Consider the following 24568-nt stretch of genomic DNA (forward strand, 5'->3'; position numbering starts at 1 on the left):
TGCTCCTTTTTGCCACCTCCAGAAATCATTCTTTGGAGAATAAAAGCAAGACTGATTTAACATCTAGTTGGCCTCTAATTCAACCCTTACAAAAATATAGCAAAATTGCATCCACAGTAAATATGCATCTCAGACTAGAGCTTAAACAATGAGTAAATTATAAAAATTATGAATAGGTAGCAACTCAAGTATTCACATTCAGAAACGGGCATGGTCCTGGTTGCCACAACACACTCAATTGTTGAACCAAGAAACCATTTGAATGAATGGAGGATTCAAATGGGGTTGAACTTCATCTTGCTGCTCACCAAAATAGAGATTTTCAAACATTTGGCAAGAAATAGTTAATGGCTGATGAATTGTTTTAAGATTAATGGCTCACAGGTCATGAAGCCTTGATATAGCTATAGGCATGCAAGATCCCCTCTTCATGGATAGAAAGCAATCATTTTAGTGATTTTCTTCCAAAATATATAATATGGCTTTTTCTGCAATGTATGATTAAAAAATAGTCAGATGGCATACATGACACACAAAAAATAGGATGAGTTTTGATCACATCATCATTGTGCCAACTTGACTTTTTTACTATGCTCAGAAGACATCCCTGGTATGAAGTCATTTTAAAAATTGCAATGAGCAAAGGCCATGGCACCACTTGTGTATATCCAGTCATAAAATTATCTTTATTATAAAAATATTTCATAAATTTTATATCTGATAAATCAAAACTGACAGATTAAAAATCCATCAATTTGTAATCTATTTTTATTACTATATCTAAGAAAGTATTCAGTTTAGTGGGCTTTTGTTTGTAGGCCTATGGAATTAGCTTAATTACTGTACCTGGGGAGCGTTTGAGCCTGTAAATTCTGAAGAATGGATAGGGTACTGCAGCTTTATATTTTAGCTCCATATCTCTCCTGGTTAGTTAAGGCCTTCTAGGATATAACTAGTGAATAGTGAATATTTCCTTTAGGCAATGTTGTTGAGAAGGTGGTAGATTTAGAGGAAATGGATTATCTAGACCCTCAGACTTCAGGCTGGCTTGTATTACTGAGATTCCATTGGTGTGACCTCTAATTGGATCATGATGAGGGAGATCTATCTGTCCACGCCTTTATAGATCTTTTGGTGACCTTCAATATTTTTGATCAAAGTATACTTTTGGATCAGCTTAGAGAATTGGGAGTGGGGGAATGATATTGTAGTGGTTCTCCTTCTTCCCCTGAGGCTGGTTCCAGTTAGAGAAGTCAAGACCTAGGCCTCAGTTTTGCCTCAGGCTCAACTCTCATCCCATTTCTATTTGACATTTGTCAGCATGAGATTATATACCTTTGCCCTGTACTATTCAAATGATGTCATTAGGTTTCCCCCACACACTGCTGGGAGGCTGTGAGTGTCTGAATGGAGAAGAACAGGTTGTTACTCAACTCTAGGAAAACTCAGTGGACCCCTGGATATAAAGATCTTCCATCTTTTAACTCTGGTTGGTATAGGACTCCTTCCAGACACAGCTCATGAGCAAATTATGGGTCCTCATGGATTCCTAGGTCTTACTGGTTCCCAAGAGGCCTTCTAATGGTTCCCAAGAGGCCTTCATTCTGTGTGTGATATACACACACAGGTTTGAACTCAATCCAAAGACACTTTTCCCCAGGATCATAATGCAAAGCATTCATCCCTTAAAGAATAAAATGTTCTAAATCCTTTGAAAAGCTCCTTGTATGTTAAACATTGCTAGGTCCTTATATATCAGGAGTGTCAAACTTGCAACATCATGTGATGTGTCACGATGTATTGTGACTTTTTTTCCATTGCCGGCAATGGGGTGGGCGCAGTTTTGCTATGATGCATCTGACCCGCGGGCCGGCAGTTTGACACCCCAGTTATATATCATAACTGTGTGGACAACTGCCAATATAATAGCCATCATTCACTCTATTACAGTTTGATGGCATATCCTTACATCTGATTCTAATAGCACAGAATTTGAAAGAAACTGCAGTAATAAGTCAAATGCAGGGTTTTTTTTAAATAACATGTGTTTCTGCAATTCAATTTTTGAATCCTGGTGACTTCCTGGAGTAATACCTGCACAGTCTCCCAGTTTTTACCCTTATGTCCTAATCACTACACCAGGCTCTCATAATTTTTTATCAATTCTCAATTCTACACCACTTTATTTAACTTGATTTATATTACACGTTTCATTCAAGACCTCAAAGCAGCAAAGATATCGTGTCTTCCACTTTTTCCCAATTCTACCCTGTAAATTAGGTTGAGATGAGGAAGAATATCTGGCCCAAAAGCACCTGATGAACTTCCTGGGATGAGGGCGAACTACTACCTGGAAATCTAGGAAGTCCAGCACTACACCATATTGGCTTTCAGCTCTTTCCAATATAAAGGAAGTTTGTCAAAATGGGGGGAGGATCAAAAAATTGTGTTGAGAAGCCCTGCATGGGGGAGAAAAAGGTGCCACAATTTGGTCTGATGAGTTTCAGTTTCAGTTAAAGCAAATCTTATTCTATAGATAGGCAACAACCCAGGGCATTTTCCTGACAGTATGTGGAGGGTTCCCTTATAATAACTCTTTTTCTCTTCTGATTCTGAATATTTTTACCTTGATTTTCAAGGTTTGATCTTCAGAACAAGAAGATGCATTTGGCAAATTGTATCTTTTTTACAAGTAACCCAAGAAGCTTATTTGATTATTCTGAATTTAGTGCTAGTTGAAGAATAACAGTACGCTACTGTATATACCCAACTATTGTATAGGAAATCCCACTGAGTTATAGAACAGCTTAGGTGTTATTTCAGGTTTAAGTCATTTCATAATCTTGGCTGCCAAGAGTAATTAGTCATGTATATATTTTCTAAGAAGGAAATATTCCTACTTGTCTACTGGGAAAACAGGGCAGTCTTCTTAATCACAAGCATAAAACTTAAAACAGGATTTAGAGGTCAGCAAAGAGTTCCAGCATAGATACAGACATCGTTCTGACGTGTTAACTCTTTCAATATAGTTTTATTTTTCTTTCCCTTTTTTGCCAATGGACGATAAGAAGAAACATCCTTGAGGAAATACACCCAGTTACACTTTTTCTTCTGTTTCTTCTCATTCGTGTGGCTGTATGGGTGAATTGGGTTTATTGTTTCTTTAGCTTCCATTCCGTAATGGCAGAGGCCCATGGTATTTTCATACAATCCTAGCTTCAGAAAACTGTATGAACTCAATATTAAAGTGGTGTTAGTCAACCACAGACACACTATTAAGTAAAATGATTTTACGCTGCAGAAGCTGGGGAACAAGGCAAGAAGATGAAGAACTGGAGTTTTTAATTATGCTTAACGGAATAGTAGAATCCACTGTTATAATATTGCTGGCACTGAAGTAACATTCAGTGATCAGTTGCCTTATAAACAGGGAGCAGGATGCTCCCAAAATGTCCCTTTTAGTCTTCATTTCAAACAGCAAAAGATCTTGGGCCAACCCTACATTTCAAGATAACACAAGGCTATATAGTTAGCATTAAAAAAAAATAACTGCAAAGACCACCAATCCAGGCTATATTTATGGCACAGGAGAAGGAAGAAGGGGAGGGTGTAACCCTTTTCCTTAATCTTTTCTTTTCTTTTTTTTTTTATGAAAACCATCCCTAAAAGTAGCTATGACTAGGGAAGTGAAAAGGCAAGGAGGCCATATATCACTCTGCCTCCTGGTCTAGTAGTAGATTTAGAAGATATATTTTTGAAAGGGAAAACAATCTGTGTGGCAAAGATCTAAATCCATTTCATTCTTCCTCAATCTGATTCAGAGCTGTCGTCCTACCAGCATTTTTTTTTTTAAATGAAAATGAAAATATGGAAATAGAGTAATATTTCTTAGTGCCGTATACTTCAAATCCTATGTCTTGAAAAGTATTTAATTCTTCTCCCTGTTTTATTTTAGAAAAGTTTCTCTTTCCAAGGAATCTCTCAGTTCAGAAACCAGTGTTTAAATCAGGGATAGTCAACCTTGGCTCTTTTATGACTCGTGGACTTCAACTCCCAGAATTCCTGAGCCTGCTAAGCTGGCTCAGGAATTCTGGGAATTGAAGTCCACGAGTCATAAAAGAGCCAAGGTTGACTACCCCTGGTTTAAATCTAGACAAAAAGACCTATTAGCTTCGATGTCTGCAACTTGACACAGGCAGAGATTATCAGTCTGCCCTTGAGTTCCTTGTTTCTCCATCTTCCATTCTTTTAAGTACTAAACACCACTTGAATGAAAATGCCCCACTTTAAATTATCCACTGAGATACAATTTAGGGATGTGGAAGTCCACAGAGAAAAGAACAAATAGACAAATTTGGGGGTGGGGGTGGGGGAAGAATCCCTTACACATTTCTGTTCTCCTCTCCCAGGCCCCACATTCAAAGTGCAGAGGCATTCTATACTACCCACTTAGAAAACTATTTTTTTCCCCTTGCATAATCAGGCAGATCTAATTTACAAATAAGGTCATCGTAGTACCATCTTGCCATATTGTAGTAGGAAAAGGAGAACGTGAGCCTGGATCTTGGTTCCACTATGAATAGTATTCAAAGCATTCAAAGTCAAGCTGTTATGTACCTAGTCAAAGTTACAAATGGTAAAAATCTAATTTGGAGATTAATTCCATGTCTATCAATGTTTATTTCACTTTTTGTACCAGAAATTAAATTAAAGTCTACTGATCCATGTTATCTTTCTCTCCTTGGTGCATTAACTGCACACTGGTCAGTTTACAGTTTAGTTAAATTTAATTTAATACTATTTACAAAAATTCTATTTGAATGCTATATTATGTACAACTAGAACAAGCAGAATACAATCATCTCTTCACTTCAGATCCACATTTAATATTAATACACACACATACACACACTCACATGACATACATACACACACACAAGGTCATTGCTCAAAAGATTAACCGTGGAAAACTGAATGCATGGAAGACAGGTTGAAGGAATTATTGCTTTATTTTAAATCCCCCTTCAGTTAAATTGGAATTAGAAAGATATACTGTACTTATAAAGAGTTTTCATTGCTGATAGCATAGGCAATTAAGGACAGACCGATCCACACATACTGGGTTATCTGCCATCCTTCAAGAATGAAGAATGTGTTTTGGAATACTATATATGAAAATCTATGTATAGGCAAAAACATTGTCAATGGCAGGCTGCTACATATTTATTAGGAATGTAAACAACTGTTGCAAGTAAATGGATAACCACTGCATATTTTCTAGTATTTTGTAAAGTGTGTGTAAAAAAAGACTATAATGATTGGCTATTGGTAATAAAAACCTCATTGCATCAGAGAAAGTAAACCTGTAGTTTGATGTCAGTGATTGGAATCCATGCATAATTCCAAGTGATGCACTGGATATCTTGTTAGATTCTGTCTTATAAAAACAGTTTTTGTTACATCAGTTAGAGACAAGGATTTAAATGATTTTTATAAATATGCATATGATTTCTTTTTCTCACATTAGATTGTTTTAAATTTGAAGACAGTCCATTAAATGTGAAAGTTGACTTTAAAAAAAAAGCTTTATGTTTTCATTATGTTCTCTTGATATTTTTCTACCATACATCAGCAAACGAACACCTGAAACTATAATCCAGTGGCAGACATGGCTATGTAAAGTTATCCTGACACATTAGTTGGCCCTGAAATATTAGCTTGTGTGGGAATCTAGTCAGTTATATTTATGACGGTTGCCTATGGCATTTATGGTAATTAATTATCAGGGAAAGTCCTCAATTTCATTGGGGCGGAATCCTCCAGGCATATTAGCGTGAAACATGTAGGTAGACTCTCCTACAAACAAAAGAACTAAAAGGATGATTCATTTTATTGCCAGTAACTATGTACAAGTGAGTCTTCTGACTCAACTCAACTTTTTGAGTTGTTCTATAATACTCTAATGTTGATATTCAGGCAAATGGAATTGTAGATGAGCAATGTTCTTGCAGCCTGCTAGTTTCATTTATCAGATTTGCAGCTATTTTCTTATGCAGACGTAATTCCACAGAACACAGCAATGAAGATAATAGCTTATTAAAATTAATGAGCTACTCTCCAAACACTTTGGCTACTACAGTTCAACTGTTCAGAGTGCCACTGCCTTTGGAATACAGAATATCCATTACAAGGTAATTCTGCTGTTCAGGACTTGCATCCCACCAAAGAATTAGAACATAGATTTGAATGATAATGAAACACACAGCTTTTCAAAGTTGTCACTGAAGTCATACACATATACATTAAGAATACAACAAAGCTGTAATATACTCTTCACTAATGAACGAGAGAAGGAAAATAAATTCAAGTGGGCACATAATCAAATAAACCCTTGGATCTTTCCTTAAGTATGATGCTTGGTGAATATATGCCACATTCATAGCTCAGATACATTTATTAAATCAGTACAATGAATGGATGAGATCGTAAATGAACATTAAAAATTCCAGTTACCTTGTTCCAATCTACAATTTAGAATACTTTCAAGAGTATTGACAGCTTATGGTTAAAAAAAAGTTAAGATGGGATCACCCCCAGCTGTGGTGTGATCAAAGCTCTGTGATGAACTTTCAATTCTTTTTTTTTAATATAAATAATGCTGCACTTCAATGGTTAGGTGGCCTAGACATTGGTACTTAAACATAAATCTTTTTAACATTTATATTTTATTATATTTACTAATCTAGGTGAAATGTTAATATTTATTGCTAATCCATGTATCATATGCTACATGTTAAATAAATAAATAATATGCAGCATGTACACACACACACACACACACACACACACACAGAGAGAGAGAGAGAGAGAGAGAGAGAGAGAGAGAAGGGGGCAGAACAGATCGTGCTAATGTGGCTGCCATCTTCACTCTTTTAGCCACATCCCCTAAATACTCACTTATTCTCATGCATTATCCAGTTTTCATCTTTTTTATATAGATGTTACTTCTTAAAAATATCATCATCAATAAAATCAAAAAGGTACTAATGCTAGAACTTAATTCCAGTGTAGCCATTATTTTCCAGTTAAAGACTGTTGTTTTGAAGTCCCTTCCTGTAATTTTTTTTAAAGCATCTACATCCTTCATATCAAAATACATTCAGAAAGTACAAAATACATGAATATATTGTAATACTTTAAAACTATCCACCACTGCAACTGATAAAACTGTTAAATTAGTGTAATAAATTTATTAGTTTTATCAGATGATACCAATTTATCAGTTGGGTAAAAGACTAAGTTATAAGAACTCAGATAGGAACCATCATAGGTTTTGTTTGTGTGATGTCCACACAGACCTACAAACTTCTCTGTGTAACATTTCCTTAAAAAGTTTCTTAATGTGTAATGTTACAACCGTACTTAACAGATTCTCACAAACACAAAGGCTTGAATTTGAACAGTGTTTGCCTTGATTATTGTGCCAAATCAGGTTTTCAAAACTCTAGCATATTTTGTAGATTTATTTATTCATCCAATATTGTGCATTGATTTTTTTGCTATTTGAAACATTCTGAGTTTCCCCCAAAAGATTCCAATGTCCTCTATAGGGCATCTCTTTCCTTATAAATTAGAATTGTGAAATTAACAAGTACACTTTTACCAATTGTTCACAGCTTCTTTTATAAAGAGTTTAAACACAGTCAACCATTTTTTTCAACAAAAAGAATATGGAAACGATTAATTAAAAGCAATAGGTGGCATCCCCTGTAGTCGTACAGAAATAGTGTGTCTCTTGTAAGATGTAAATGATTCAGAAATATTCAGCATCTTATACACCCAACAAGTAGCTGTTCGGTAGAATGCCAAATCCTACATTCCACAGACTGGAATGCAGCATTTCTTTATGCAGCACTCTTGAAATAATTATGTAACCATAATTTGCATTATATAGAACATATGGAAACAAATTCTGTTTTGCAGTATTTCTGCATTCAAACAACCAGAGGTAATCTACTAAGGTGATGATCATTAATTCTCTTTACTTATCACTCCTTTGCCTATTATCCATGGATTAATACAATTATTTTAGGGCAAGATAAATCAGTATTAGTATTCCTCACCCTGGGAGATAGGAAAGAATGACTGAGAGATGACCACCTATCTTGTGAAGTCATACCTAAATTGAATCATAGCTAAAGCAACTTCAAGATATCAACTTAATCCTCACCAAGGGTAATAAACGCAGTTGCTCTCCTAGCAACTTTTCGGCCTGCTTGTGGCCTTTAAAATAAGGAGTAAAGCTATATCAACAGTCAGGATTTATTTTAAGATATTTACTGGAGAGACTTTAAAGAAACAGAAGGCTTGTATTAATTATTGAGGATTTCCCCAGTGATCCTGAGCAGTAACAATTAGTCCAAAGTATACAGCTTAGAAAAATGATGAGCTAGCACTCTGTTTTTTCATCTAAAGGATAGATATCTCTACAACATCCAAAAACAGTTTACATATTCTAAGAGAATAACTCAGTATTTTCCACCTACGTATAATTTACATTATGAAAATCGGAAACTATGCAAAAACTGCTCAGCTTTCCTTCCTTTTAGAAACATCTTATTTTTTTTTCCAAACCTATAGTAGCTTTGATTGAAAAGTGTCACCATTAAAAAAAAATGTCGGGGCCAAATTTCATATTGTGTAAAAAGGTCAGAGTATCTTTCTGGCTAATGTTATCAAAATCTGGAACTAATAAAAGAGGCAACAGGTCACCTCAGAACCAGTCACTCAGGTTTCAGAGACCTCTTCCTCTGAGAGTAAACTACCGTGTTTTCCCCAAAATAAGACCCAACTGGAAAATAAGCTCTAGCATGATTTTTCAGGACACTTGTAATATAAGCCCCACCCCAAAATAAGCCCCAATTAAGATAGTCAGCCAGACGGACACATTTAGTACTGTATTTCCCCGAAAATAAGCCCTAACTGGAAAATAAGCCCTAATGTGTCTTTTGGAGCAAAAATTAATATAAGACCTAGTGTTATTTTCAGGGAAATAAGGTATCAGCAGAATCACTGTCACACACGGTGGATATAGGTAGCAGAGGATAAAATCTGGATTTGATGAAATGACTGACCATCTAAGAAACATCTGAGTCTTTAATCTTCAAATCGAAAGTGCAGAATGTGTATATCTTGAAACAAATCTTATTCCTGCTATGAGAAATTGAATCTACTTAATCATTCAGTATTGTTGCCACCTTATCTCTAAAAGAATTAATTTCTACTGAAAAATCAAGCTCCATTTTTTTTTCCAATTAAAGTAACACTTGCTCAGTTTCATTTTGCAAGGTTCAAGTAATCAAGTGCACTCCACGGAGTCCGTGTCTTGCATTCCACGTTCCTTGTTAACACAATAAATACATTCCTAAAGCTAAATTAAATGCACATGTGGGCACAGGAAGTCAGAATTTATATCTAAATAAATATATTTGATGGAACGATCTAAAAAAGCATAGAACTCTGTGAAATGAAATCCATCCTTTGCATGACAAATCAGAACTTTGTATCCAATTCATGATTGTAACATAGCTACTTCACATTTTCAATACTTATACATATTTCTTTTCATATCTCCTTAACTTTTCATATTATACAAGCCTCAGTCCATTCAGTTTGTTCATTTAGAAAGAAACCTTTTCCCCGGGCTATTTTCTAAATCAGCATCTTGGTTAGACAGACACTCCAGATACTTTGAACTGTGTACTATAGTACCATGTGGCAATGGAATAATTATACTTTTGTTTATTCACTGCTTTTATTCCCAATAAAGTGGACTGTAAAAAGAAAGGGGTGATATAAAAGTTTGTGTAGGTAATCAAAATATTAAAAATGATCCATTTCCAATAGATAGTAAGTTTAATTTTGAAAAGTGGCTAGCATAAGTTGACCTCAGGAAAACAACAACAACTAAGAGTTGGGCAATTTCCAATTCGGGATCAATCATTTTGTAGAGGATGAGGATGAAAATATTGCATTCCATCCAGACTGGAATGTAATGGAAGCAGATTAAAGCAAGAGTTCTCAACTTTTGTGACCAGTGACCATTTCAAATGAATTTGTACAACTTCCAACCTATGAATAAAACTAATGATTTGAATGTGGCTAGGATTGGACAAAAATCATCCCGCCTCTTACTTTTAATACATCTTTCTGCATTAAATAAATTAATGATAAAAATGTGCAACTTTATAAAATAAATCTGTTCCACTGGAAATAAGACAAAAATACAACAAACTAGTAACCTTTAAAAACTTTTTTTTTAATGGGGAGGCTTACTTTTGCATAATTCCTGACATCTGCTTTTGCTTTTGAATAGAGTCAGAAAGAAAAATTAACTTCTCTTAAACTGTTGCAACTTGCAAAACACGGGCAAGGGCTGCTTTCGGAATTCTCTTTCCCTGCACAGCCTCAGTGAGACAGTAACCACAGCCCATCTTTTCTTTCCCATCCAGTCTTTTCCCTCCTCCCAGCAGCCTTTCCAGCTCTGCCTTCCATTGCAATTGCCTCTGCACAGGGAGCATCAAATCACATGGAAATAGCTTTGCTGTCAAGCTTAATTGATCAGCGGAAGATTGTCAAATCCAGGACTGTCACTTCTAACTCCAAAACAAACAGCTTAAGAACAAGAAGTGAAACAAATTGCTAAAGTTGATGGGGAAAGTCAATAGACTGAATATTTCAATGATATTTAGCAGCAATTCAAAACCACAATAACAGAAACTCAACTAGAATGTGTACGGCAGGTAAAACGAGGTCAAATTATGTCCATCGCTGTTCAGCATGGCTAAAAATGGCATCAAGAAAGCTGTTAGAACAAAAAATAAATTTCCCAGCTAAACAAGAATTTTTAAAAAGGGATGTAAACTTGTTCAAAATAAAGACAGAAAGGCAGAAGGAAAACAGAAAGAGAAACATGCCCTATGTTTGTGCTTCCCATAGGCATCTGGTTGTTACTGTGAGACTAACAAACTCTTGTAATTGTCTGATCCAGGAGGATTCTTCTGTTCTTTTGACAGCGAAGGGCAGAAGCTGATCTGGGCTAAATTCAGTCTGTAGCACTATTATTTTGTGAATGGGAATTGTCAACAGACTGAGATTTTTCTCACAGCCAATATGTGCTGCCATATGCTGATGACAACACAGCGTTAACTGGAATACCCTTAGTCATTTCCTGCTTTAAAGTTACTTATCAACTTGTGTAATCAAAACAAGACAACTTTAATTGAGATAATGTATCAGCACCCTTGGTGAAACTGATGCAGGACGGCGCTAGTGACACCAAGTTGAAACCAGACAGTACTTGGTTTGATTTTCATATTTTTCCTTAGTATTTCCAGGAACATCTCTTTAATACTATCATTACACTCCCAAGCACTTAGACAGAATGTAACAAAGGCATGGGTGAGAGAGTTGAAAGACTGACTGTGAGTCACCTAATAGACATGATGATATAGTGAGTTCCATAAGGTTCAGCCAGCTATACCTTACCTAACAGCCGCATTAGAACTGGTAGCAATGTACAGCCAATCAGAATCTTCTAGAGTGGGTGGCTCTAATAAATGCAATGACATAAAGAAATAAATATCATGGGGAAAAGACACTCAGAAAATTGCTACTATATTTTGAGTAGGATGGGAGGAATCCCCTTCTCCAAAACTATGTATTTAGGCTTTCATCCAGCTACGATTACTTATGTTTAAGATTTAGTACCTAGAGAATGTAAATGAGATGGCAGCCTATGTCTGTCCTGAACCACTTTGGACTGTAGGTTGAGTATTCAGTTAAAAATAAAGGAAAAATAATGTTGTTACTGCTCTTGTTGTTTTCCAAAAGATCCCTCTGAACAGAATTGTATTATGAGAATCTGCAGAGGCAGGATGTGATGAGAGATTAAAAAGGACACAATTGTATCAGGACCTTTAAAGTAGCTTTCAGATATAATAGAAGATGCTGTCCAATTGCTGTAATGAAGTAAGACACAGCTGCCTGTCATCTGGCTTTTGTACATAGAACTGAGAAGGAAACTTGTTCAGAAAATCTTGTGTTTCATAAGAAAGCAAGTTCTTCCTGAATCAAAAGAATGAATTAGCCCAGCTTAAGCCCCACTATTTGTTCAACAAGACTTTCCCATGAGTAACCTAGACTGAAGCAAAGCCTTTGGCATGCTGGTGAAAAATGCGTGACCCATCTTGGCTTAACAAAAAGGGTGACTAATAAGAAGTGTGATGAGCACCCAAAAAAATCGCTTTGCAACTTGCTTTTAGTCTGATGAAGAGACAGACAAGGAGTGACATGATAGCAGTGTTCCAATATCTCAGGAACTGCCACAAAGAAGAGGGAGTCAAGCTATTCTCCAAAGCACCTGCAGGCAGGACAAGAAGCAACGGACGGACCAAAGAGAGAAGCAACTTAGAACTAAGGAGAAATATTCTGACAGTTAGAACAATTAACCAGTGGAACAACCTGCCTCCAGAAACTGTGAATGCTCCCACACTGGAAGTTTTTAAGAAGAGACTGGACAGCCATTTGTCTGAAATGGTATAGAGTTTCTGCCTGAGCAGGGGGTTGGACTAGATAACCTCCAAGGTCCCTTCCAACTTTATTATTATTATTATTATAGAAGTCAGCCTTTGCTTCTGTAATATCATTCTTATTATATCAATCATATTCTATGATGTACTTGTTGTCCTCCATTTACAACCATTCATTTAGTGACAGTTCAAAGTTACAACAGCACTGAAAAAAAACCTGACTAAAAACTGGTCCTCACACCTAGGATTATCACAGCATCCCCATAGTTGTGTGATCAAAATTCAGGTGCTTGGCAACTGGCATGTATTCACCAGGACTGCAGCATTGGCATTTGGGACCTTCCCAGCTGACTTCCAACAAGCAAAGTCAATGAGGGAAGTTGGATTTGCTTAATGACCATGTAACTCACTTAACAACTGCAGTGTTTCCTTTAACAACCTTGGCAAGAAAAGTCATAAAATTGGGCAACTCACTTAACAACTGCCTCCCTTAGCAACGGACGTTCTGGTCCCAATTGTGGTAACAAGTCAAGGACTGCCTATATAATTAACAACATTAATGAATTGCATGCACTGTTTGAACTGACTGATTCCACATAGCATTTACTTTCTTTAGTTGGTTCACAGACTGACTTGATCTTATTTTATTTTCACTCTCCCTTAATTAATACAACTCATTCCATTTTGGGGATTCTGTCCAGCAAACGCCAAGCACATACTAGCTACGTGGATTACCTTCAAAGACTTAAATATTCTGTATAGTACAGTTTGGATGTCCCCATAGTATGAATGGCTTAACAGACTCCAGTTCTGTCTAAATTCATCGGAATTACTTCCCAAACTTCTAAAAAAAGTATGACTAAATATTTAAGTGCATTTGTGTAGAATATTGCAATTTCACTGTAGGTACTGGCAGTAAGTACTTTTAGAACTACTAGATCATTATCTGTAGGGTCATTGACCCTCTCTGGACTTGGTTGTTTTCTCGCAGACACTTCATCACTCAACTAGGTAACATCATCATCAGTGCTGGACCTCACAGTTCAACCCTGAGCTACAAATATTCTCTTCTGTTGGTAGAAGTTCGTCATTTTTTAATCTCCGCCTTTCCAGAACACAAAGCAGATGACTTAGAGAAATATTATTCCCCCCTCCCCGTAGTTACCCTTTGCTTCTTTTGCATACCTAGGCTATTTTAGCATCTACAGTACACCAAGAAGTGCAGTTCCCCTGAAACAAACGCCCCCAAGAAAACTTCTTCAGCGGTGTGCGCAAATCTGCGCCAAACTCCCATCCCGATTCTCATCATAGCTTAGACGCAGGGGTAGTCAACCTTGGCTCTTTTAGGACTCGTGGACTTCAAGTCCCAGAATTCCCGAGCCAGCTTAGCTGGCTCGGGAATTCTGGGAGTTGAAGTCCACGAGTCCTAAAAGAGCCAAGGTTGACTACCCCTGGCTTAGAGTGAGGTGTTAAACCCGAAAAACGCGAACACCGAGTCTTCAAGAGCGCAAGGAAACCAACTTCGCACAACGCACGGGGGGGTCAGGGGCAGCCGCTCCTTACCATTGGCGTTCTTCCCGCAGATGAGATGCTCGTAGGGCTGGAGGACGCCCCAGAGCTCCGCGTCGTTGTTGATCACCGCCTCGAGGACTTCGGAGGAGACCTCGCTTCCCGCCCCGTCTCCGTCCGGGTGTTGGCTGGCCAGGACGCGGCCCTCGATCTCCTCCACCAGGTTCTCCAGGCAAGAGGCTAGAGCGATGGCCGCGTACTCGTGGATCCGCACCGAGATCCGGGTGTCCACCATCCACCTGAAAAAGCGCCCGACGGAGAAGGTGAGGCCACAGCGGGCCGACTTGCCCTTCCTGAGGCCGTCTCCGGCGCTCATGCTGTACAGCGAAAGAGCCTTGACGGTGGCCAGGACGCAACTCTCCGACAAGGACCAGCTCTGGATCAGCTTGATGGCGCTCTGGATCTCGAAGCGCGCGCACTTGGCGTGCATGACGCTCAGGCGCTGCGCTTCCCGAGAGATCCGGATCAGCGGCCTCCGGAGGAGCATCGAGAGCCTCCTCGCGGCTTCGGGGCTGAAGCCTCTCTTGGTCCCCCGCTCCCTCCCCTTCCGCAGGATCTTCTCCACGTCTTCCTCGCTCCAAGGGAACTCCTCGAGGTCGGGCAGCTTGGCGCACTTGGCGAAGATGTCCGCAACTTCGGGGTCCTCCGGCAGGACGGTGTTGACGGTATCCCAGCCGTCGTTCCGGCTGTTCATGGAGCCCGAGTAGTACCACCAGTTGCCCCGGGGCTGAGACGAGGCGAAGGCTTGGCTGTTGGACTTGCAGGACGAGAGGCTGAGGGACCTGCAGGAGTCCCCTGCCCCATACCCGGAGTCCAAGGTCAGGTCTTCCAGGGTCTTCAAAGGCGAGCTATATATCCCAGCCATAGAGAAAGCTCCGGCGGTCCCCTCCTCCGAGGCGCCCCCGCCGAGTCCCGCCGCGCGGTTCGCAAAGGCGACCGAGGACGGTCGCGAGCTATAGGCGCCGGGAGGCGAAGTCCAGTTGGGGCGGGAGCTCCCGAGGTGCCTTCGGGTTTTCACGCGTGCCAGCGCTCTCCATTCCACGGGCCGAGTGAGATCATGGCTTTTCCGTCTGGGAGACGGGATGGGAAAATCTTGGGCCAGCAGCAGAAGATGCGGAGGATCCACCAGGGCTCTGAGGAGGAGGAGGCGGCGATGCCTACCGCCTAATGGGAGGAAGGAGGGGGGAAGGAATCCTCACGCGGCTGAAGGCGAACCCGCCTTTCCCCAGCAAACGATCAGGAAAGACGGGGAGGGAGGAGAGGGAGAGAAGAAACCCAAAGCAGCCCAGAGCGGCGGCTGCTGCCTGCCGGTGTTTCCCCCCTCCGCGCCCCCGAGAGACACTTGCAGAAGCTTTGCGCGAACTTCTCTCTTCGCTGCTCTCTTCGGCTCGCCGATCGGAGGCGATATGCAAATGACCCGACGGGATGCCCACCAATCAGGAGCTCTGGGAGAGCCGGGGGGTGGGGCTCGCCGCTGTAAGGCGAGCTGGGCAACCCTTGGGTACGTAGCCTTCAGGCGGGCTTGGATGGGCGGAGCCAAGGAAGGCGGGCGGGGCGGGGTGGAAACAAGTCAGAAGTCGCGACAGGGAGGGGCGAACGGGGCGAGCGGAGGTGACAGAAGAAAGGAGCCATTGCGAGGGATTTGCAGCGAAAAGGAGCCGCGTGTGCACCATGAGTCGAGCCAGCAAAGTAAAGGTAACCGTGCCAAGGGCGGGCTGAGATTTGCTAGGTCCGATCTCTGGCCTTTTGCAGATGCACGTCTAACCTTCCCCGCCTAAACATGGTTGACTGCCAGCAACAGTGGCGAACAAGACTTGCTTCTCAGGAAGGAGGCTGCAGATGGCAACTGCTGGAGATTTGATAAGCAGCAACCCCCCGAAAGGGCTGCCTCTCCTGTGTGTTTTATAAGGCTCCAACAAATCTTATATTATGTTTTCGGAATATCTTGCATTATAAAATCCGTACTGCTTCAAATGCACATTTTGAATGGTAATTATTAATGCATTTTTCAAAATACATTTATGTGTGCCTTTCCTGAGAACATTCTCACGTAATCAACGTGAAAACGATTGAGAGCTTTGCTATTCCCTTCCCCCATGTGTAAATGAGATTCATAAGAAAATAAAACAAAATTAAATGTGCACGTCAGTATAGATTTTATAATTGCATTACAGAAGATCCTGTTTAGTCCTTCAACAATCTTGTAATACCTCATAGTTTGGAAAAGCTACATTATAAAGCCCTAATTTGGGGGCAAAGAAGAGAAAGACGAGTTTTTACAAATGTTATATCTTAAGTTACTGGCCGTAAAATAAGGTATGGGAACCTAGGGCCCTCCAGTCATTGTCAAATTATTGTTCCCAGAAGCTTGGACATGGTGTTTTTGTAATTTTGTTCCAAGATGATACCAGGCTAAGTACTTTCAAGTAACTTTTTCCTTGTGAAATCAGCATTTTCTGTGCATATATTTTATGGAAGGGCATAGAGATTTATTTATTTATTAAATTTATTTGCCACTCATCTCATTTCAAAAGGACTCTGATGATGTGATAAATAGGAAAACATGATTATTGTTTCCCGAACAACAAAAGATCTGGTAGTGGGAGAGATAGAAGAGAACAATAGTGCAGTTTTCCAGATACAGATGGGAAAATGTAGCATTGAATCAGTTACCCCAGTCTGTGTTGAGCATAACCCCTCCTGTTTTGTACTGTGTGCTGGTTGTACATTTTTTTTTGTCTTCCAAGGCTTCTCTGGGCGTAGAAAGACCCGAAAAACATAGCAATGCTTATGGCTCTGTAGACTCCTCTACAGTCTTATTACAGGCATTCTTTTGACTTTTAATTTGGAAAAAAAAGAATTAATTACAGCGTAATAGAAGTACTTTGAAATTGTGCCAATTTAAATTAAGGCAGATAATTTATAGCTTGTCCCCTTCTCCTTTTGAAGAAACAACATTGAGAAGAAATGAATAAAGTAATGTTATGTAGAGGATTTCAGCAGGCTTAGCAAAGTCAACAAAATTCTGCAAGCTTTCTTGTCTGGCTGTGAAACTGTAAAAATAAGGAGGTAGGCTAGAAATTATGTTTCAAAAAGTTATGTTAGTGGGAAACTTTTGTAGTCTTTTGGGAAACTGACCAGCAGAAACCAAGATTTCCAGTTCTAGCAAAAAAAAAGTTGCAGTTGGTTTGACTTGTGCTGTACATATATTTAAATAAGCATGTGTATGCCTAGACTAGACATGCCTACTTAATGATTTAACCAAAAAGGGGGAAAATTAACTACTGTTTGGGTTCACACATGCTAAACCATGGTTTATTTTTAAACAAAATTCAATATGTTCCAATGGCTATAATCAGGCAAAACGGCAGGCAAAAAAAGAAACCACCCACAGTGTATGAATTCAGTCTACACTGAGTCCCCAAGTTTTAAAGATTAAAAAAAAGTGCTTTTCTTTTTAATGTGGTCATTAAAAATTTCACTTCCCGCTTATAATAGAGTAAGAGTTAGCAGTTGAGCCCTACTTAGGAACACTTTCTATTATTTTATAAGGTTTAAATAATTATTTCGAGGACTTCTCAGGATTGTACTGAATTTACCATCTACAGTGCTAAAAAGAAATCTCGCTCAAAACCATTTTGTCTCTCATTAGGTAGCATAAACATTTACAAGTGATGGCTTGCAAGTTAAAATCTTCAAGTTGAAACCACTAAGTAGGTGTGTCTAGGCATATGCAGACTTATTTAAGTATATCTGCAGCACTAGTCAAATCAACTGCAGGCTTATTTAGTTACTACAGAGTTTTTTCTGTTTTTTCTTAGCAGTAGTACAGATGAAGTTTACTTTTTCTTTACTTTTTCCACATACGTTTTTCAATTGCTATTCTTGCTTTCATCACTGGGACTTTTGGTCCTCTCCCAGGTCTTGCTTAACTTCAGAGTTCAGCCAAGATTGGCTAGGTGCTGCAGGAGATAGTGAGTTCTAATCTCACATTAGGCCCAAAGCCAGCTGTGGGATCTTGAGCCAGTTGCTGAACTAGTCCAGGCAGCTACCAGGAGTCAACAATGTCTTGATAGCTACCCCTCCCCTCCCTTTAAGTCTGTTAAGATTGCATGTTGAAATCTGACAGAGGCCTTTTTATGGAAGTATGTATATTTTTGACCTTGAATGGTGAACTAGTTATGAAATAAAAATGCCTGGTTTCTTTGATACTTTATATATGTAAGCTATTTGAAAAGAAGGCACTGGCCCTCTCTGTAGATACTTTTTATTGTAACTTGCCGCAATAATTATTTTGTGCAACAGTGCCATCTTCTGGTAAGACTTGAATCATTGAACCATTGGATAAATCTTCAGATCTTGTAAATAAGCCGTACCACTGCTGATAGTGCAACAAACTATCATTTAAAATCTTGGCTTAGTGGGATCTGTGAACTCAACATTGTATTTATGCAGTCGTGTGATTGTGATTTGCAATATTCTCTGCCAACTTCCACAGAAAGTTAAAGGGAGGGGGGATGTTAGAGGAAGTTGCAAACAGAGGGGGCAGAAGGTTGGCACCCTGAAGAAATGGATCCCAAATCTGACAAAAATGCTTGTCAATCCGGCAGAACTTTTTAGAATTTTACTAGTGTTTTCCTTCTCACATGATTTTGAGAAAGAACCTTCCAAACCATTCCAAGAAGGGAGCCTGACTGCAGAATGAAGCAATGGTAAGTGAACCCAGACATGGCAGAGCAGGGAGGGGGTTTAATGCACCAGCTGGCTGATGCCTACCAATCCATGGCAAGTTTCCACCTGCCAGTGGGAGCTGGGCTTCCCAGGACCTCCCACATCCTTTGAAGTATACTGCAGTTGTTGTGTGAGGTGGTCACATGGGCACCTTTCTTAATAACCGCAGTGATTTATGACAACAATTTTGGGTTCAATTCTGGTTGTAAATTGAGAACTATCTCTATACACATTTAAATAAGTCTCATGTCTTAACATTTGGTTAAGAAACAAGCTATAGTGTTCCTTGTAAAAAGAAATACAGTAGACAAGAGGAAGTGGCTAGTGTAAGACCCTCTACAGCAGGGGTGTCAGACTGCCGGCCTGTCATCTGGAAGCCGTGCCCACCCCATTGCCGTCAATGGCAAAATTGGCCCCATATGTTGCACGATATCACGTGATGTCGTGAGTTTGACATATCTGCTCTACAGACTTTAGAAAATTTGACCCAGAGGCATATACAGTAGTGACCAAAATTGTGGAAACCTTTTAGGAAAATTGTACATTTAAGGTTTTATGGCTAATAAGACCACTTTTTTTGCAGTAGTACCATAAAATTATATATCAATGGAAAGATAATTTAATCAAGAATGTAATGCAATAACTTTTATGAAGGATTTGCTATTAGAATAGCAGTTATAAAGAAGAAAAGTGAAACACGTAAAAAAACAAGATATACAAAAATTATCACCATAGAAAAAAATGAGATATACAAAAATTATCACCATGTCAGTTAATACTTAGTTGGGTAACCTTTAGCATGAATTATAGCCTTACAACGTCTTCCCAAGGAGTGAATCAAGTCCTTTAGTTCTGCAGCTGTTATAATGTGAAACCAAGATTGAATGATTGCTTCTATTAACTGGGTTTTATTGCTGGGTCGCTTCTGATTAACAAGTTTCTTTAGTCGGCTCCATAGATTTTCAATTGGGTTAAGGACTGGGCTATTCCCAGGCCATTCCAGCAGTGGAATATGATTATCTTGAAACCACTTTTTGCACACAGCAGCAACATGACATGGAGCTGAATCCTGTTGAAATATAAATGCTTCATTGTCTTGGAAAAGATCATGTGCGGAAGGCTTCAGTTTGGGCTCAAGTAATTCATTAATGTATTTTTGGCCATTTATATTCCCATTAATCACACAAATTCTGTCCACACCTTTTGATGTCATACAACTCCAGATCATAACACTGACTGGGTGTTTCACGGTACATGTAATGCAATCAGGATGCAAATCTTCTCCGATTCTTCTCCTTACGTTTTTTTTTTTAATGATTTTCCAGTTTTACATTTAAATATTTGAAAAGTAACGTGGCAGCTAGGTTGGTTCATAATTCAATACAAATTTCTTTAGTACAGATCACAAACTATTACATTAAATATTTCTTCTCTTTTTCCCTTGGTATTTACCGTACTGTCTCACTTTTAAATTAATACAATTCGTATTATATCAATTTAATACAAATAACTTTTTTACATTTATCAATAAATTTTAGTTTATACATATTTTAATATTCAATCTTTTTAGACACTCAATGTCCTGGTAAGTTTTTCCCAATTTTTAGTTTCCCATTAATATTTAAATTTAACGTTTAATATTTATAGTTTCCAAGTTTTAAATAACCCCAATTCCCTTTATCACAATTCATCCCAAAATCTTACATCAGCTGGTTAATAATACAATATAATATTCTTATTTTCTAGTAATTTCCAAATATCTTAAATTTAATAAGCAAAATTTCTCTTATTTGGACATTTAATACTTCCTCTTTTTTCTCTCAATATCTACTATCTCATATTTAAGCTAGTAATTTTTATTATTACCACTAAATAAAAACATATTTGTTACATTCATCAATAAATTTTTAGTTTATATATATTTTAATTGTCTATATTCAATATTCAATATTTAAATTTAACTATTAATGTTTATATTTCCAAGTCTTAAATGACCAAAGTATCCTTTAACTCAGCTCATAACAATTTCTAATATTCAAAGTACACATCTTATCTATTTGAGAATATTCTGTTTTAATTCTCACTAATAAGTCAAAACCCCAATTTTCTTCAGTCTTATTCTAGCTTTCTTTCTTTGCCAAATTGTCTTCCATGTCCGTGCTTTTGAGTCATCAAATAAATCTCCCTGTGTTGTTTTGTATGTTGTTTGACGTAGAAAAAAACCATCCGATCACCATTTTTTTGAGAGGACTAACAAATTGTCTCTCTATTTTTCCACCTTGATGTAGTTGTCCTAAACTGTTTATCTTCTCTTCAGTCTGTTGTTCTTTTTGATCCTCAGGTTTCTTCTGATTTATGTAGAAAATCTTTTCCCTTTTCCATATTGTCAGTCCCTTTTCTGGGTTTTCCATTGACTGCATTTGTTGATGAGTTGAATCCTCTGTCATAGTATTTAATTGGTCCACTTTTTCCATTATATTCTGTGTAATTGATTTTTCAGTTGTAATCAAAATTTGAGTTTGTGTATCTGGGCTGACATCCCATTTTTTTCTGCAACCTCTTATTTCATCAGTAGCTGTAAGAATAGTTTGATAAATTGCTTTCAGCATAAAGAGAATCTGTTCCTATCTTCCTCCATATTCTCTTAGTAATGTATTAGATTAAAAGCTTTGCAATCAGAGAATGTAAAAAAAAATTTTTCAGTGAGTATGGAACACAGCTGGGCTTCACAGCTGATAGGTGTCTCAAGGTTATCAGTCTTCTCTATTGTCTAGGCTGCCAGCCAAGTGTCTTTTAAGCAATAACAGATTGTAATATCAGGTTTAGCCACAAGATGTCGCCCCTATATTTAAAATTTTCCTTTAGGTCCGAAGCTTGTATAATCTTTTCAGTTTTACTTCTTTTTTATAAGTAAAAACCCAGATCTTCAGTAAGAGTAGAAAGTCTTTTAGTCCACAAACTTTAAGAAGTAAAATTCCAATTAAAATCAAGTTATTCTTGCAATGTTTTTAAACTCCCCTGGATAGTCAGTCGCCGCTGTTTTTAGAGGGAAGGGTAAAATCTCCCCTCTCCACAGGGGGGAAAGTACTTAAGCAACTTATGCAGGTAACAAAGGTAGTTAGGATTTAAGAGAGGTTGATCTCACCCAGTCTCTTCCACGCTGCTTTAAAGTTGCCTGATGGTAAGTGTGACTTTGGCTGTCTGCAGCCTAGTGACGAGCCATAGTTCTATGGCCGGTCTTTCGTCCGCCAGTTTGGAGGGCTGCCCCAGATCAAACGGAAGGGCTACTGCCTTTCCGCAATCACGGAAATCCCCTCCTTGCTGGTCGCCCCTACAGGGTGACTTTCAACCCTTTCCAGGGTCCCCCAGCAAAGCGAAACTGGACTTGGAACACAGAGCTTGCCTTCCAAACGTCCATGGCAGCCGTGTCGGCAAACCAGAAGTCCTTCTCCTTACATATTTTATGCCATCACTACCAAACAGGGAGATCTTGGTCTCATTACTCCAAATAACACTGTCCCATTGTTCCTCTGTCCAGGTAACATGGGTTTTAGCCCAGTTTAGTCTTTTCAACCTTTGTTTGAGAGATAAAAGTGGCTTTTTTCGTGGAATTCTAGATTTTAGGCCAAATTCCTGCAGTCTGCACCAAACAGTCCTTGCACTCATTTAGGCAAGAAAAACCAAATGTACAGGGGGTACCTTGCTCAATAGTAGTAACTGTGAGAGGGATCTCGGAGTCCTAGTGGACAATCATTTAAATATGAGCCAGCAGTGTGCTGCAGCTGCCAAAAAAGCCAACACAGTGCTAGGCTGCATTAACAGAGGGATAGAATCAAGATCACGTGAAGTAGTAATACCACTTTACAATGCCTTGGTAAGGCCACACTTGGAATACTGCATCCAGTTTTGGTCACCACAATGTAAAAAAGATGTTGAGACTCTAGAAAGAGACTCTAGAAAGAGTACAGAGAAGAGCAACAAAGATGATTAGGGGACTGGAGGCTAAAACATATAAGGAACGGTTGCTGGAATTGGGTAGGTCTAATTTAATGAAGAGAAGGACGAGGGGGGACATGATAGCAGTGTTCCAATATCTCAGGGGCTGCCATAAAGAAGAGGGAGTCAAGCTATTTTCCAAAGCGCCTGAAGGCAGGACAAGGAGCAACGGGTGGAAGCTAACCAAAGAGAGAAGCAACCTAGAACTAAGGAGAAACTTCCTGACAGTTAGGACAGTTAGTTAGTTAGAACTCAACTTCAGATTGCATTGCGCCATTTTATCTTGTATACACGCAGATGATTTTCTTCTGTCACGTAGGCACAGTCTCTTAATTCTTCTATCATCACTTGCTGTTATGCATCTTTTCCTGCCTTTACCAGTGTGGTTTTGTAGTGACTTAGTCTCCTTATACCTCTTCAAAAACTTAGAAATGCTACTTTTGGTTAAGTTTTCATCAATTTTTCTTCTAATTTCTTTATAACTGTAGCTTTGTTCACTTAATAATACTATTTTACATCGCTTTCTGGGTGACCAGTCAACTCTTTGCACCATTACTTTAATTTTATTACATTTTACAAGCTTACTAAAAGAAAAAACACAAAATACCCCAACCAACTTGATAGCGATCACATAACACACTGACAAATGTCCTCCTCTCAGCTTCAATATATGACATCAATGACTGAATCCTACTGTGATCTGATTGGCTCATTGCCAAAATAAGATGACACCTGATTGGCTCTCTAAACACTCATGCTCATTGGCTACAATCAGATGAAGGAAAGCTGCCTGACATCAACCTAAGCAAGTTGTGCTTCCTTTTTCTAGTTATTTGGCTATAACCTTTCATAGAATACAGATAATTGAACAAACTTTGTTGCATTACATTCTTGATTAAATTATCTTCCCATTGATATATAATTTTATGGCACTACTCCAGAAAAAAAAGGGTGTTATTAGCCATCAAAACTCAAATGTACATTTTCCCAAAAGGTTTCCACAATTTTGGCCACTACTGTAATTTGTAGATCAGCTTTTCAGCCACAATTTAGAACTTAATTACTGTCTTTAAAAAAAATAAGTCTGGATTTTGAGAATATTCCTAAAACTATTTTATTTATTTACTTTGATGCATGCAGCCTATTCCTGGAGGTCTGCTTGTAATTACTTAAATTATAATTGGATAGAATTGGTTTATTAATACCTATAGTCCGAGAAGACAAGAGATTTGGTCTCTTGAAATCATTGAAATGGTCGAAGTCTTGTTCAGATAAAAAAGTCTTTTACCTGTGTTTGAAGATGTAAAGAATATTTAGTATATAATTATACGGTAGTCTTCCCTTAATAACGGCCCTGTTTAGTAACTGTTTAAAGACAAGACTTTGCTGGAAAGGTGACTTTATGCGTCTGGTCCTCATACTTAACAATTGTTGCAGCATCCCCATGGTCACATGATTGAGATTTGGGCAGTTCAGACCAAATGGTTGCAGCATCCCTTGATCATGGGATTGCCATTTACATGCTACGTAGCCATTGACAAGCAGAGTCAATGGAGAAACCAGCAGTAAAATCACAAGCTGCAGTCAGGTGTTGTCTTGCTTAATGGCTGAGGATGATTGGCTTAATGACCATGATGCAAGTGAGATTGTAAACCTGTTGTGGTTGTGTGATGTCTTGCTTA

The 24568-nt window shown here is 38.6% G+C and overlaps 2 protein-coding genes across 2 annotated transcripts in view; one reads left to right on the top strand and one right to left on the bottom strand.

Moving 5' to 3' along the window:
• Positions 1-14153: 14153 nt before the first annotated feature.
• LOC107289614 (ankyrin repeat and BTB/POZ domain-containing protein 2-like) lies at positions 14154-15024 on the bottom strand (the record flags this gene model as incomplete). Its single annotated transcript, XM_015818403.1, has 1 exon — positions 14154-15024. A coding segment is annotated over exon 1 (871 nt), but the record flags the coding sequence as incomplete, so codon positions are not given.
• Positions 15025-15750: 726 nt separating this feature from the next.
• The window catches only part of CAT (catalase), a 50290-nt gene continuing 41472 nt past the window's right edge, over positions 15751-24568 (top strand). The window contains exon 1 of the mRNA XM_015818393.1: positions 15751-15854. Coding sequence (XP_015673879.1) covers positions 15831-15854 — 24 coding nt within the window. The 5' untranslated portion in view covers positions 15751-15830. The remainder of the gene's footprint in view (positions 15855-24568) is intronic.

Source organism: Protobothrops mucrosquamatus, unplaced genomic scaffold (assembly GCF_001527695.2).
Source record: "Protobothrops mucrosquamatus isolate PMUCROS unplaced genomic scaffold, P.Mucros_1.0 scaffold734, whole genome shotgun sequence".
Lineage (NCBI taxonomy): Eukaryota > Metazoa > Chordata > Lepidosauria > Squamata > Viperidae > Protobothrops > Protobothrops mucrosquamatus.